General features: G+C 31.4%; 1 protein-coding gene across 1 annotated transcript; it reads right to left on the bottom strand.

The window, feature by feature from the left end:
- Nucleotides 1-5,166: 5,166 nt before the first annotated feature.
- Nucleotides 5,167-11,931, bottom strand: LOC133298873 (oxysterol-binding protein-related protein 3A-like). Its single transcript, XM_061498254.1, has 10 exons — nt 11,573-11,931; nt 11,011-11,104; nt 10,203-10,319; nt 10,016-10,088; nt 9,767-9,885; nt 9,426-9,547; nt 9,096-9,272; nt 8,264-8,408; nt 7,313-7,491; nt 5,167-5,610 (listed from the first exon to the last, which is right to left on the bottom strand). The coding sequence occupies exons 1-10, from the start codon at nt 11,689-11,691 to the stop codon at nt 5,367-5,369; spliced, it is 1,389 nt and encodes a 462-aa protein (XP_061354238.1). The 5' UTR covers nt 11,692-11,931; the 3' UTR covers nt 5,167-5,366.
- Nucleotides 11,932-14,607: the final 2,676 nt, after the last annotated feature.

The raw sequence follows: 14,607 nt of genomic DNA, 5'->3' as shown, positions 1-14,607 counted from the left end.
TAAGCAAAACCACTTGGATTGGACCAGTTCCTTCGTTTGGGGTGATCCACTCACTCCTCTCTCTATGGCAGTTCTTTGTTTCCCACGTGGAAGACTCTCCACTCATTTGGGTTCATCTTATCTCGTTCACACAAAGAACACACACAAATGATTGAATGAGTATCATAAACTTGATCCTCTTACTTGTCCAATTTTTGCCAACTAGTCCCCAATTTTTTTTTTCAAACTCATCATTTATAATGTAATCTCAATGAGGTTAGTTACTTTTTTCTTTCATTTTTTTAAAGTGGCACTGAAAAAAAAAAATGATATTAATGCAAATGTTGGATTAAGATTGGAACTTAATTCATGCATGAAATCAAATAAGGGACTTAATTTTTATTTCCATTAAATGTTCATGCCTAGATTTTGCGGGAATTAATAAAAAAATCTAAAAGATTTATTTATAATTTAGATTTAGATTTTATTCCACTTAAAAATGGTTTTTCATATGCCCATATAACATATTCATAACAACTAAATTTTAAAACATTTAAATTTTTTTAGAAAATTCACTTGCCAAATGCTTCATTACATTCAATAGATGCTATATCTTTTTATTTGAAAGATGAACACATGCTAAAAATTGAAATTCCAAATTATAATGACACAAAGTATAGGGAAAATTTTAATATACTACCTCCATATTTGCAATATATATATATTCTCGAAAATATATAGTATAAATATTAGAGTTATTTTTTCTATGTACTTAAAAATTATCGACTGATGTGAAGAAAAAAAAACTTTAATATTTGTATTATATATTTTCAAAAATATATAATGCAACTATAACCGTCACACTAAACACTTGGTGCGATAGTAGTACCGAAAATACTACCCTCTCTTAGAAAAAGCGATACTTGTTTAAAAAGCAAAATATTTATGGGGTTTCACTAGCCACGAATCTATTTTTGGTAATTTGCTGCTATTTATGTTTTTATACTGATGCATTGAAAGAAACACAAATTTATACAAGTTAATGTTTTGAATATTATGTCATTGCTAAGAAAGAAACACAAAATTAAACCCAAAAGAAAAAGTAATAAATGAAATTAAAAACAAAAAGAAGGTGCTTTTCTTTTTATTCTCAGTATAGAAGTCTTGGTATAATAAGGAAATAATTTAATTATTATTTATTTTTTTAAACGAGATGGAAGGAGAATAATTTTAGTTCAAACTGTTATTTGATGAAAAATAATATAATTATGAAAATATCTTTAATAAGAAACATAAAATGAAATAATGCATTATATTTTTTGAACTTTCTTTAACATTTGATTAATTTATCAGCTCAACTTTTTTTTTATTCATTTACAGAATTTTTCCTAATTTAAAAAGGGTAAGTCATTATTCTCTCTCTTTAATAATTAAGAAAAGACATGTACCAAAAAAAATAAATTAAGAAAAGATTCTTCTTACACTAAAAAAAAGGAAAACATATTTTTTATTAAGCAAGCATTAAAAAGTCCAAAATATTGCTTTCAAAGTTATATTTTCAATAAAAAAGAAAAGGGCCTAAGACACAGGTGAGAAAGAGAAAGAGTGATTATTTCCAAAAAAAGAAAAAGAGAAAGAGTGATAAATCATTGTGTGGTGAGACATGAGAAGTGGAAAGTGAATGAAGGGAAGAAGATTATGATAGTGAGACTCGGAGAGTAACCAGTCTCAGCCTAATGATATATAGCTGGTCTTTTGTAACAAACTATTAAGTTGACACTCAGAAAATCAAAAGAGAGTGTTTCTTCTGTTTCATGTTTTTAATGTTAAGTTGTTTACAAAAAAAATATATATATATGTTTTAATGTTAAGTTGACACCTTCTAATACCAATTACCTTCCTGCAATTGTGGACCAAAAACATTGGTGCTCCACTTCCTTTGCCTAAGTACACTTTGGTCCTTTCCTCTGTCAACTCATTTTTTTGTATGTACTTTTCTTCTCTTAAAATGCACTTTTATAGTTTTATTTATTATTCTTTAATAAAAATAATACTTGGTGGACAATTTTCAAAGAAAATAAATAAGAAAATAGTTTAATGGTACATAAAGGTAGATAAGTTTACTTGTAAGAAATTATACATGGAGACAATGCAATAATGCCTTTGTAATGTCTTTTACTATTGAATTGATGCACCCTTATTTTATTTTTCGTGTTCATTTAGTATATTTTGTTTCATTTACCTTCATTATATATTACGAAATATGTATAAATAATATCTTATAATTATTTTTATGGTTATTGGATCAAAATCATATTAATGATTATAAAATAATATTAAGTGGAAGTATTAATTTAATTTTAATCTAATAACTATAAAAATAAAATAAATTATAAGTATAATTTGTCTCAAATAATATTACCTACACATAAATTCTTTACGCCCTCTACGAAGACATTGCATTACAACTATATAACCCACTTTAATTTTATTTTTAATTTTTTTTTGGTATCCTTTTAATTTTATTTTTTAATTGCTTGGATTGTGGAATCAGACCCTGACATTTGTCAACCTCGTAAGAAAGAACTTTTTTAAAAAACAACTTACGAAATCTCAAGTTCCTAAGTGCGTTTGGATTACCTTTTTTTTAAAAGTTGCTTTTATACCCGCTTATTTTAAAAGTGCTTTTTATAAAAATTAAAACTATTTAAATTTTTTAAAAAATATTTTTTTTCGAAAAAAAAAATGCCTTTTGACTTTTGCTTTTTTGATAAGCTAAAATTTATAGCTTCTGGAAATAGCAGATTTTGGTTTTTTTTATGACTTCTGTTTTTTTTTTAAAGCAGACATCCAAATATACTTTACAATGGGCCCGTTTGTATTCACTTTTTAAAAAAGTCCTTTTATCAATTCCTTATTTTAAAAGTACTTTTTATAAAAGTTACAACTATTTAGATTTTTAGAAAAGTATTTGATTTTTAAAAAAAATATTTGACTTTTAACTTCTGCTTTTTTGAGAAGTTAAAATTTTTAGCTTCTGAAAAAAGTAAGTTTTTGATTTTTTTTATGACTTCTGCTTTTTTTAAAAGCAGGCATACAAACAGACTTTTTTTGAGAAGTGTTTTTTTTCTTAAAAAAACAATTTTTGAAGAAAAAAAAGCTTATCCAGACGGACTCTAAAAGTACTTTTTTTTGAAAAAAGAAGAAGTAACTTTTGACTAAAAAAAAGCTCATCTAAACGGCCCTTAGTAATTAGTAATAGCATGAAGAATTGATAGCAGTTCTTGATTAATTTTATTTTGTTATATAAAATTATCACTTTTTAATTTTATGTTTAGTTTTATTTAAAAAATAAATAAATCAAACATAAAATAAAATTCTTATATTTTATTTAGTTCTAATACATCTTGTCAAATGCTATTATAGAATCAACGATGAGAGTAGCCCGGCTGTTTGGTAAGTAGATTTTTTCCATAATGTTACGAAAGTGGTAGATGGGATTCACAAATGATCATATTTGATATGGCGTCAGGAAAATTTATCTAGAAAAAAATTTTGAGAAAAAATTTTTGAAGTGTAAAAATTAAGGAAAATGTCCACTTGGGAATATCACCTTGATGGTGATATTTTAATTTTTTCAACAAACTCAAATTTATAGTAAATTTACATCAAAAAAAATTTAATAATATTTCAGCGTACCAAATAATTATTTTATAATTTCCCAGAAAATCACTTTTCCATTGATTGTATTTCTCTAGTAAATTTTTTTTTTCTCTTCTACCAAATATTCCCTAAAGAAATCATCAAAGTTTAAACTTTAAGAAAATAATTATTAAAAGTACAGTACAGATTAAACAAGAGGTCCTAATCCAGTGGTCTCCTCCCCCTTTGGATGGATCAAACATTAACACAAATGATTCTGCTTTGAGACATAATAGGCAAAGTGGGGTGTGGTGGAATTCTGCACGATGACATTGGGCGCTGGCTATTGGGTTTTGCTAGGAATCTAGGCACATGTAGCTCAATCAAAGCTAGGCTTTGGGGCCTGTTCCTACACTTGCAAATTCATGAATTAAGGATTTTTAAAAAGGTGATTCTGAGGTAGCCATTAAGCTAGTCAAAGTAGGTTGCCCTCCCCATCATCCTCTTGCAAGCCTAATCAATAGAATCAATAACTTACTGAACCAAGCTTGGCAAATTATTTTTGTCCTTATTTATAGGGAAAGGAATGAGGTAGCTAGCTAATTAACTGGTAACGATGTTAACGGGCTGAGTCAAGTCGTAAAAGATCAAGTCTATATTTAAATATGTCAGTCTGACCTAGTCTATTACCTATTATAAATATAATTATCGGCCTGTAGCCTAATTTATTTACAAAAAATAAAAGTCTAGTTTAGCCTGTTAAAAAAATAAGACAACAAAAATTTATTCAAACATAATATACAATCAATAGCGCTAATAATTCTACAAAGATTCATAAATTCAATGTATATCCAAACAGCATAATATAGAACCAAATCATTCAAAAAGCCTGTTTAACCAATAAAATGGAGTGAAATAGATTGAGAAGAGATAAAGAGCTATAATGAGTAGTATAAAAAATATAAAATAAAAATAAAAATTAATATACTAAGTCAGCCAGAAGCTCTAAGGCCGAGCTTTTAAATTGAAGCCTGAAACTTTTTTATTAAACGAGCTTTTATACAAGTCAAAGTCTGGTTCTAACAACCAATTTTAGAGACCATATAAACACAAATCTTCACGAGCCGAACCAAAGGCTCCTGATTTATTTAGCACCCCTACTCACTGGTATAGCTTGTATTTTTAATCGAGACTCAATTTTTACCTCCCCACCTTAGAGGTGCTTGGAATTATTAGATAGGAATCATAAGGGTGTTGCTTGGCCCCGTAAGTTTTCTGTCATTTTATTTTCTTTCTTTTCGGAAAAAATATATATATTAGTAATTACTGAAAACTAAGGAAAGTAAGTGTACATTTAAAAAAATAAAGTAAGAATGTAAATGTAATCATCTCTAAAATATTAAGATAGATAAATGAAGTTATCCCTGAATTATTATTGCCGTTACATCAAAGAACAAGTGGAGTAAATAAGTGATATCACCATACAATTAAGGGAGCAAGAAAGGTCACAAGGAGCAAGGAAGACAGTTCTAGTTTTCCATTAACATTTATCCATGTAAATAAGATTGATGAACTAAAATAGCTAATATTAATTAATCAAATGCTACAATAACCAAAAAAAAAAAAACCCAAAAAACAAAATGAAATCTCAAGCGTTCAAATCATGATACATTACAAACTTAATAATAACATGACAGTTAAAAAAAAAAAAAAAAAAAAATAGAAAGAATTCCACAAGGATATGGTTATTCAGCATCCAAATTATCATATTGCCACGGGTTGAACTCTGATCTGCTATCAGGCTCCTCAATGCAATGTGAACTATCAATAGCAGCACGATGTGCAGTATATTTACCATTGTATTGGTAAACTTCCAAGTCACCCCAAGGTGTAGGAGTTACTTCTTCTGTTAAATCAAACCACCTAGGAGCGAACTTATGGCCCTTGGCCTCTCGGTTTCTCTTCTCAGCTCTCTGCCTCTCCTCCAAACTACAAAAATAAGTTTAACATACATCAATATCACATTTATCCCAAGTTAGCTCGGTCTACAATTGATCAAACACATAAAAGCAAGAACAATTAAGGAAAATAAATAAATAAACAAGGGAAAATCCCATTACATAAAGGCTACTTGACTTTATGAGTAGGGATGAGGGTTGATTATGTACAACCATATCCTTGCATTTTTACAAAGAAATTGTTTCATACATTCGAACTCGTGACCTTCCTTGGTCACAAACAAATAACTTTACCATTGTTCCAAGACTCATTCTCAAAAATTAATAATATATATATATATATATATATATATAGGGTAATACATCTCTCATTTAACATGAGAAAAGTTTTTTTTCCTACACTAACAAAAAATGTGAAGCCCACAAGTCAAAGAAAAATAAAAAAGAAAAAAAATTACTGGCACATCTTTTTATGTCTCTGTAACATGAGATAGTTATCTCCTACAGTTGGAGAGAACAATTTCCCATAGGGGTTTACTAATCTCATGTTACATGAGATAGTACTCTCACGTGAGTGACATAGATATGTGGTGTCCACAATTTAAAAAGAAAAAATTGACACAAAATTCTAGGAGTGTATGGAATAAGATAACTTTCTTATGCAACATGAGGCTATTATTTCCCATATATATAATACATAACCGAAAAAATTGAAAAGTTAAATTAAAATTTTTTTTTTCCAGAAAAAGAGAGAAGAAAAAAAAAAGTTAATAACACATATTCTCACCCTAAGCACACCTTGTAAAGAATTAAGGGAGCGTTTAGTACACGTGAAATTTTTTTTTACCATGGAAATGTAATTACCAGGGATCTTCAAGAAAAGTGAGTTAGGTAGAAAAGTTAAAAAAAAGTTGTTTGGTTGGGCAAAATATTACCGGAAAAATTGGGTTAAATATTCTGAATCTATGTTTGGTTGAAGATAAAATATTGATGGGAAACCAGGTTAAAATTACGAAATAACCCTTTAAAATATGTTTGTTTGTGTGAAGAGTACTTTCGTGAAGGAGAAACTGGAAAGCAGATTTCACATCTTATGAATCATTCACACCTTCTCCCATCTAGATCAAACCCATCTGGTATTTTTTTTTTGCTTATACTTGGACTCGTGATTGTTAAAAGAAGCCACAAAAACATGGACAACCATTTGGTATTTTCTTTTGCTTAAGTTCTTCCCAACCTGAATGAAAAACAACCATATGCAGCCTCGTGATTGTTAAAAGAAGCCACAAAAACATCCATTCAGCTCTGATATGAGTTATGTTAAGAAACTGCCACATCATTTAGACTATTCAAATCTCTAGAAATTGCCTCTGTTCAACGCACTCTTCTTCCAGTACCTAGGCTGAAGGATGAAGGTAGCTTTACAAGAGGGTAATTTTGGTAGTCATGGTGCCAAATTTTTTTCATTTACCTAGTTATTGTGAAATACCACCTTGGAAGTGGAATTTGAGTACCATGCATTTTATCAGATTTTGCAAACAATTATCAATGGCTAGGCAAATCACTTAGCAAGGAAAAAATTTTAATACCCTGTATCAAACATGGAAAACTCAAAATGCCAATCTCATATGCCTAGGTAAATTTCAAGAAAGCTCCTACCAAACACAACCTAAGAGAAACAATCAAAATTTTAACCCTTTTGTTCATATTTTTTTTTTTTGTAGAGTAGTTACCTGCTTTTCTCATAGCCAGATGTGGATAGGTCACCCTTCTCAAGGGCCATTCTATCAGGACGTAAACGAGAATCAGATGCTAACAACTTCTTGGGAGCAGTGTCTAAGCTGTTAATCTTGTGTGCAAAATATGTGTACTGGAATTTGTCCTTTTTGGGAACATCAGCAATTCTCCAAGACTGCACAATGGAACAATTTAATTTCCAAAATAAACAATTCAAGTTGCCAGAACAACAAAAAGGAAACCACACTAACACTGACATTAAACACCATCATAAAAAAAAACACTCTTATTAAACCCCGACTAGCGAAAGTAGGGGAGAAAAACACTCCCCATTAAACCCCAACTAGCAAGTGTAAGGGTAAGGTAAGGGTAATCCTTTTACGCAACCTTACCTTTGCATATTTGCAAAGAGGTTGTTTCCTGAATTCAAACCCATGACTTTTCGGTCACAAAGGAGCAACTTTACCACTGCTCCAGATTTGCCCTCTTACATTAAACACTATCATCTCTCCTGAAAATCATACAATTTTATGTGCAATGAAGGATGAGGAGTTGAAGACTAAAGAGTGATGACACGTGTCAAAAGACACTCTGAATAGTTCATTTCCTGATTTCCATAACCAAGCATTTAATTGCATGAAGTTAGACTTCAGTCAGAATTAGTTGATGCAATCCAACCATGCGAACCAAACCAATCATATAATCCAAATCTAATCACCTACAAAAGCATTAGTTAAAAAAGTAGTAAACTATAAAGTAGGTATTCTCATTAAGCATGATGAGCTTTGCATACAAAATTTCAGACAAGTCACTAATTTCTACTACAATTTCAGGAAGAACTGTAACAACATAATCTGTAGAATATAGTATGCTACTAAGTGATAGCATAGCATCTTTTATAATCAGCAAAAATTAGGTCTAACAGTGTCGTGAGTTGAATAGCGAACCTCTTTCGGCTCAGTGCCTGGAAGTGGTTCTCCCTCTAAGTCACAAACTTGATAACTCATAGCCTCATTCCATTTTCCAGTGATCAGTATCTTAGGCTCATCAGCTGCATTATACACATATCCGTCCACTTCATATCGACCAGCTCTGCAAATGCAAATGCCTCTTAAGTTGGATAATATATATGAAAGCAGCATTGGAGAAGTTATGAAATTAAAAATCGACATGCTGAGCAAAAAGTCAATTGGAAGACAAATATGCATAATGTTTACTTTAGAGATATAACAATAAAACCATTTCTAGCATGTAGGAGAGTTGGTCCTTGACGATGTCAGGAGTTCAATCGTTGTAGCTCTCGCTCTTCATAACTAAATTAAAAGTCAGCATAAGGTAAATTGGGTATGTGTAGTGTCCATGTTTCAAGTCCAAAGGCTAATTTCTGGACTTATACCTTATAGTTTAAGCTTTCAAGAGAATTGGTTCTTGACAGTTTGAAAGAAATATACAAAACTCTGCTTCTTAGTAAATGCTTGAGGAAGCTATAATCCACTCATGCTTTTCAGTACTCAAAATATACATTAAATAGAATGAAAACAAGTAAATGGGAAATTTCTCGAAAGAAACGATGCACATGGAAGAGAAGGAACCCCTGTATATGAACATTGACTAATGTGGAGGCACTGGTCAACTTCAAGGGATATAATCAACATGGTGTCGGATCCTTTTAAAAAGGTCCTAAAGGCTAGTGTGGAATCCACTACACAGACTGCAGGATACAAGTGAACATTTGATGGCAGGAGAAATCAACTGTACTTCAAGAGAAAGTAGTCATACCCAAACCAGCCGCATGGCTGAAAATACAGCACCACTTTGTCCCCTGTAGTCATATTTGTCAGGACCATCTCCCCAGGTGAATCAATCCAAGTTCTTCCAAAAATCAAGTTGCTAACTTTTGTAGGAGGAGGCACCAAATCAAGAACCACACCATCTCTTTTGAGGGTAACACGTGTTCTGCGCCCAAGTAAGAGCACGTTACATATGCATATAATGATATAATAAGAGAAAATGCTTGCTAATGAACTGAATTGCAGTCGACATCAACATTGAGTTCCACAAATCTCACAAAAATAGAAGAGCTATGGATAAAGGTAGAATAAGTATTACCTTCCAACAGGATATACGTCAACTGTGTTGCCAAGAAATTTGGTTTTCAACTTTGATGTTATATCATAAGTGAAATGTTCATTTTCAGCATGCCCAGCACTCATTGGAGGGTGATGGCTAACCTATAGTAATTTGTTTTCACAGGTAACCACAAGTCAGAATCATAACTAATATAAGAGCATCACAAAATAACTGAAAATTGTGCATATTTCCATTAAAATATGGATAGCAAGGGAAGCCAAGCCAAAAAAACAAATGACATAAAGAAAGCCACCGAAACTTTGTTGATTCAGCATTTTGTTTAAAGAACTGACAGAAAAATAAAAGAACCTTAGACGCACCTGCTCTGATATAAATGTTATGCCACCATGGTTAACCATTTCATAAGTCTCACCAAGAATTGGATTGAACGGCTTCCACGTCCGTTGATAAGCATAGTAGACAGATATAAAGAATGATGCTACAAAAATCATCTGTACGGTTATATTTCATCCAATGTACGCACAAATGAATATATATATATATATATATATATATATATTTTATATATATATAGAGAGAGAGAGAGAGAGTATCAAAGTAATGCTTACAAGCATATACAAGTCTCATGTATGGATCCTCAGTCTCATCAGCCATATCTAAGAGGTAAGTGTACTCCATAATCTGTGAAATTAAGTTACAACCAATGAGATTCTACAGACAGAACACTTGCTAAATAGTTTGTGTGAATGTAATAGCAAAAGCAAATGCACCAAAGTTATGTGATACAAAACATACCTCGGCCATTCTCTGTAGCATTGTCATTGGCTCAAAAATGATAACGGGAAGTGTCACCATTGATGTGATATCAGATCCAATATACTTTTGCATCATTTTCCAGTAACTATCCCGATCCTGTAAAGTACAAAGGAACATTAGAGGGATAACATGCAGAAACAATACATTATAAATATGAAAAAATAAATAAATGGCTTTAATAGCTCTCATGTTGCTGCAGATCAGAAAATTTACAGCAACACTTACTTCTATTAGGATCCGGTTTCGTATCCTGAATTTTTTTATTTATTTTTTAATTTCTGGATCCGGCTCCGTATCTTATGTAAATATATTTGCTGCAAGCTTTTCCATCAGCAGTGACAGCAGAAATGAGGAACCCTAAATAAATTCTCCGAAGTCCACCATGTGATAAATGTAAACTTTTATCCAGGTAATCAAAGAGACCATTGGTTTTACACTGCATATCATCAGCAAATCATAGCATGACATAGCAAGAAGCTTGCCTTAACATGCCATCAAATCTGATAGGTTGACGGAAGTATAAAGTGAAAAACATCAAGTTTCAATATGCACATTCGCATCTCTCTTAACAAAAATGACAGGCAGTAATTTTATGTCTATGAGTTAATCTTGATTGCTTCAATCAACCAGTGAAACAACTTCCTCACATAATAAATTTGCTTTGACACAGATGATTCTTTCACTCCTTATTGGTCATCATATTTTGTTAGGACAGTCATGAGTCCAAGCCTTGTGACCTTTCTTTTCACTGTGATATACAGTATAAAGATGTTGATAAGTAGTATACCTCTTCTTTCCATCGTCCCTTTTTGGCTTCCTCTTCAGCATCTTCAGTTCCTCCTTCGGGATTAATAACCTCCAGCCCCTCGTAGCCCACCAAACTGAGTAACAACATCACAAATTATCAACAAAGTAAATCTTCTCAGCTCATGAAACTGAATCAAACCAACACAAGCTTCAAGAAATGAATCAAATCATTACAAGCCACATTTCCAGTGATGCTGAAACTGAAAATTGAAACCATAATAGCTGGACAAATCACAACATAATCAAGAAGCTCTTACACTAAATCATTCATTTAGAAAGTGGGAAACAACCATAAGCTAACACATAACAGTAAAGATGGTGATATATCATAATATATCCAACAAACAAACAAAACAAATTTAGAACGATGATCATCCAAAGCAAGTATCGCTTGCATCTAACACTGTTACAAAACAAAAAAAATTTAGCAGAAAGGGCAAATCGATGATCTCGAGCCACCCCACATAAACGAATTACAAAGATACAACACCCAAACAGATAAATTTAACAACTTTAAAATTTCAACTCCAAAAGACACATACCCATTAACGGATTTGGACATGGCACTGCCAAAATTGGTCAAACTGGAAGCAATAGAAGCAAAAAAGCCACCCCCACTACCAGAAGCAGCAGCAACTTGTTTGGGATCCTTTGGAGCCATGATAATCAAAACCCAGATGGAAAATTCAACGAACTATGGAAACCCAATTGAGAAAAGAGAAACTTTTTGATATTTCTTTTGGTAGCAAACTCGATCTAAAGGGGCAAATTGGAACTAAAAGATGGGGTTATTATTATATTATATACAAAGAATAATTAACATTATTATATAGAGAGAGAACAGCGAAGAAAGGCAGCGAATTTTGGGTGGCGGTTCTTGATTTTGAAAAGTCCAACGAAACGAGATGGAAAAGAAAATGGGAAAGTGAGAAGGATATTTCTTCGCTGAGGTGATAGCAGAAGACAAATCAAAAGGGGGCAAGGATTGTGTGACACGCGCTTGGTATAGAGCGTGGGTGTGAGTCGTTGAGTTTGAGTTGTGTTGTGTTCAGAGAATCCAAATTGGCGGCCCTACGAGGAACAACAAGTGCTGTTATGGTATTGGAGTGACGTGGAGCACCACTTGCCTTGCCGGCTGGCTGCATTCTATCATTCACTTCTTTTTTTTAAAATATTTTTTAATTTAGTATTTTAAAGATTAATGTATCGATTAATGTTATAAAAAATAAGCTATTAAATTTGGTCTAATGATAAGAGGTTTAAATAATTTGTACTATGTTATTAGTTTAATTTTTATTTGTATCCAAAAAAAAATATTATAAGAAATATTTTTATCTTTTACATACATAAAAATATATGGGGTTTATATTTTTTCCTCTCTTTTCTTTTCATATGGCTCACATGAACTTCACATACTTTTATATATTAAAAAGTCGACATAGACACTCATCCGACATTCGTTCAACATTTTCTGACATTTGGTCAACGCTCTGACATGCGATCAACATTTTTCGATATTTTTTTTTAGATCCAAATTATATTTTATTTTATCTTTTTAACTAAACATAAAAAAAATTTATAAATCAAATATTTTCTGTTATAAAATTTGACTTGAAAAATTAACAATGCATCAAAATTATTTTTGCTTTATATTTATGTTATGAAATTTTAATATTTGATTGATTATATGACTTATTATAGACTGCTATATATATTAAATGTAAAATATTTTATATATTAAAAATATTATTTAATATCAAAATATGTTCTAATACGTCAAAATTTTAAAATTAACATGTCGACGTGTCGTGTCATATCATATCCCGTGTCTCGTATTGATATCGATGCAATATAGTTTATACCTACGTAGAAGATAAAATTATCTCAACATTAATCAATCACTTGATTGTCACATGGAATCGATTAAAATCGCATATAACTTTATCACGTGACATTTTTGTTTTTATTTCTCTCTTTTAACATTGAATAAATGAAATTTTATTAAAATTTGTAAATATTTACTATGGAAAGATATATTATCTTAATGCCTTTTGGCGTAATTTCTTTTAAGCTAAAAATTATTTTTGAGTTTAAGGTAAGAAAAATTAAAGTTAAAAGGGTGAAACATAATTGTTAAGCAAAATATTTCTTCTCTTCCGGCATTTTTTAGTACTTACACATAAATTTTGTGTATAAATGATATTAGTAACTTTTCTATTAATTTACTATTGTATTTATTTAAAATTTAAATAATTACTTATTAGTTTACAATTATTTTGATTTTCTTTTGATTTTAAGTATAAGACATCATCTACACATAACTCAAGGTTTTTATAATAATGTTTTTCACGTCATTTAAAGGCACAACTCCTTGTATTAAGGTATATGTGGCAAAATTTGATTATATGTGTACGAAATTAATAGAGCTGACAAAATGGACTCGGTTGGGTGGGCCAATCCGCCCCACCGCTAAACGGGATGGAGCAGGCTCATTTTTTGACGAGTTAATGGTGGATCGAGGTGGGTCAATGTAAAATAGGCTCGGGCTGATGTGCCAACCCGCCAACTCGCCTAACCCACCAAACAGGGCGGGGTAGGGTGGGCTGGCTCATTTTTTTGATGGGTTGATGGCAGGGCAGGGCGGGCCGCCTGTGAAACCAATGCACTTAAAATGAAGAGTTAATTTATACAAGAGTTTTGATGATAACAAACAAGCTTAGAAGCGACATCAAAGATAATACAACTCGCAACAATCAAAAGTCCAAGGAAGCAATTTAACAAGACAACAAGAGCAAATCATTCAACACACAAGATCAACATTGCAACATGTTCATGAGAGCTTAGATTTAAATGTAAAGGTAATTGATTAACGATGGATAAATAAGCTCAAAGGATATTTAATTCTATGCATGCATTATCCATCTCATCAATCACTTGAAAGCTTTAATTATTATGAAAAAGACCCTTGACATACTTCGTAACCTCAAAACATTTTGTACAAGTCAAGGAAATACATTAAAAGTGATTAGAGACTAAAAGGAATGCTTTACAACTCATAAAATTGCATTATTGATGTTCTGTCAAGAAAGTATTCGAATACTTTCTTGACTGTATTTGAATACTTGTGCTGAGAACAAAGTATTCGAATACTTTAAGAAAAGTATTCGAATACCAGATGAAGTATTTGAATACTTCACGAAAAGTATTCAAATACTTACTGGACAGTAAGCAGTGTACCGGCTATAAACAGCTAGTTTCGTCCCAACACCTATATAAACTCATCTATTACGAACCAGCAAGCCAAGTTTTACTGTTCCATTGATTTCGCAATCATCTTTGATCATTCTCATTGAATTAAAATCATTCATTTCTTGTTCTTACTCATTTTGATCATAAAACTCCTTTGAGCTTTATCCTTCTGTCATTGATCAATACCCATAAGCTTCAACTTGTATAATCTGTACTTCAAGAGTACAAATCCATTTCTAAACACTCTCATTCTGTTTATTTGAGTTGATGGTAGTGAGACCCCAGTGTAAAGGTTGCTCATAGCCTAAGAAAGTGAGTGGAAGTGTAA

Source organism: Gastrolobium bilobum, unplaced genomic scaffold (assembly GCF_033153095.1).
Source record: "Gastrolobium bilobum isolate Gb01-03AN ecotype WA unplaced genomic scaffold, APGP_CSIRO_Gbil_v1 utg54096, whole genome shotgun sequence".
Lineage (NCBI taxonomy): Eukaryota > Viridiplantae > Streptophyta > Magnoliopsida > Fabales > Fabaceae > Gastrolobium > Gastrolobium bilobum.
Note: the sequence above shows the minus strand (reverse complement) of the source record. Positions and strands in the feature narration are given on the sequence as shown.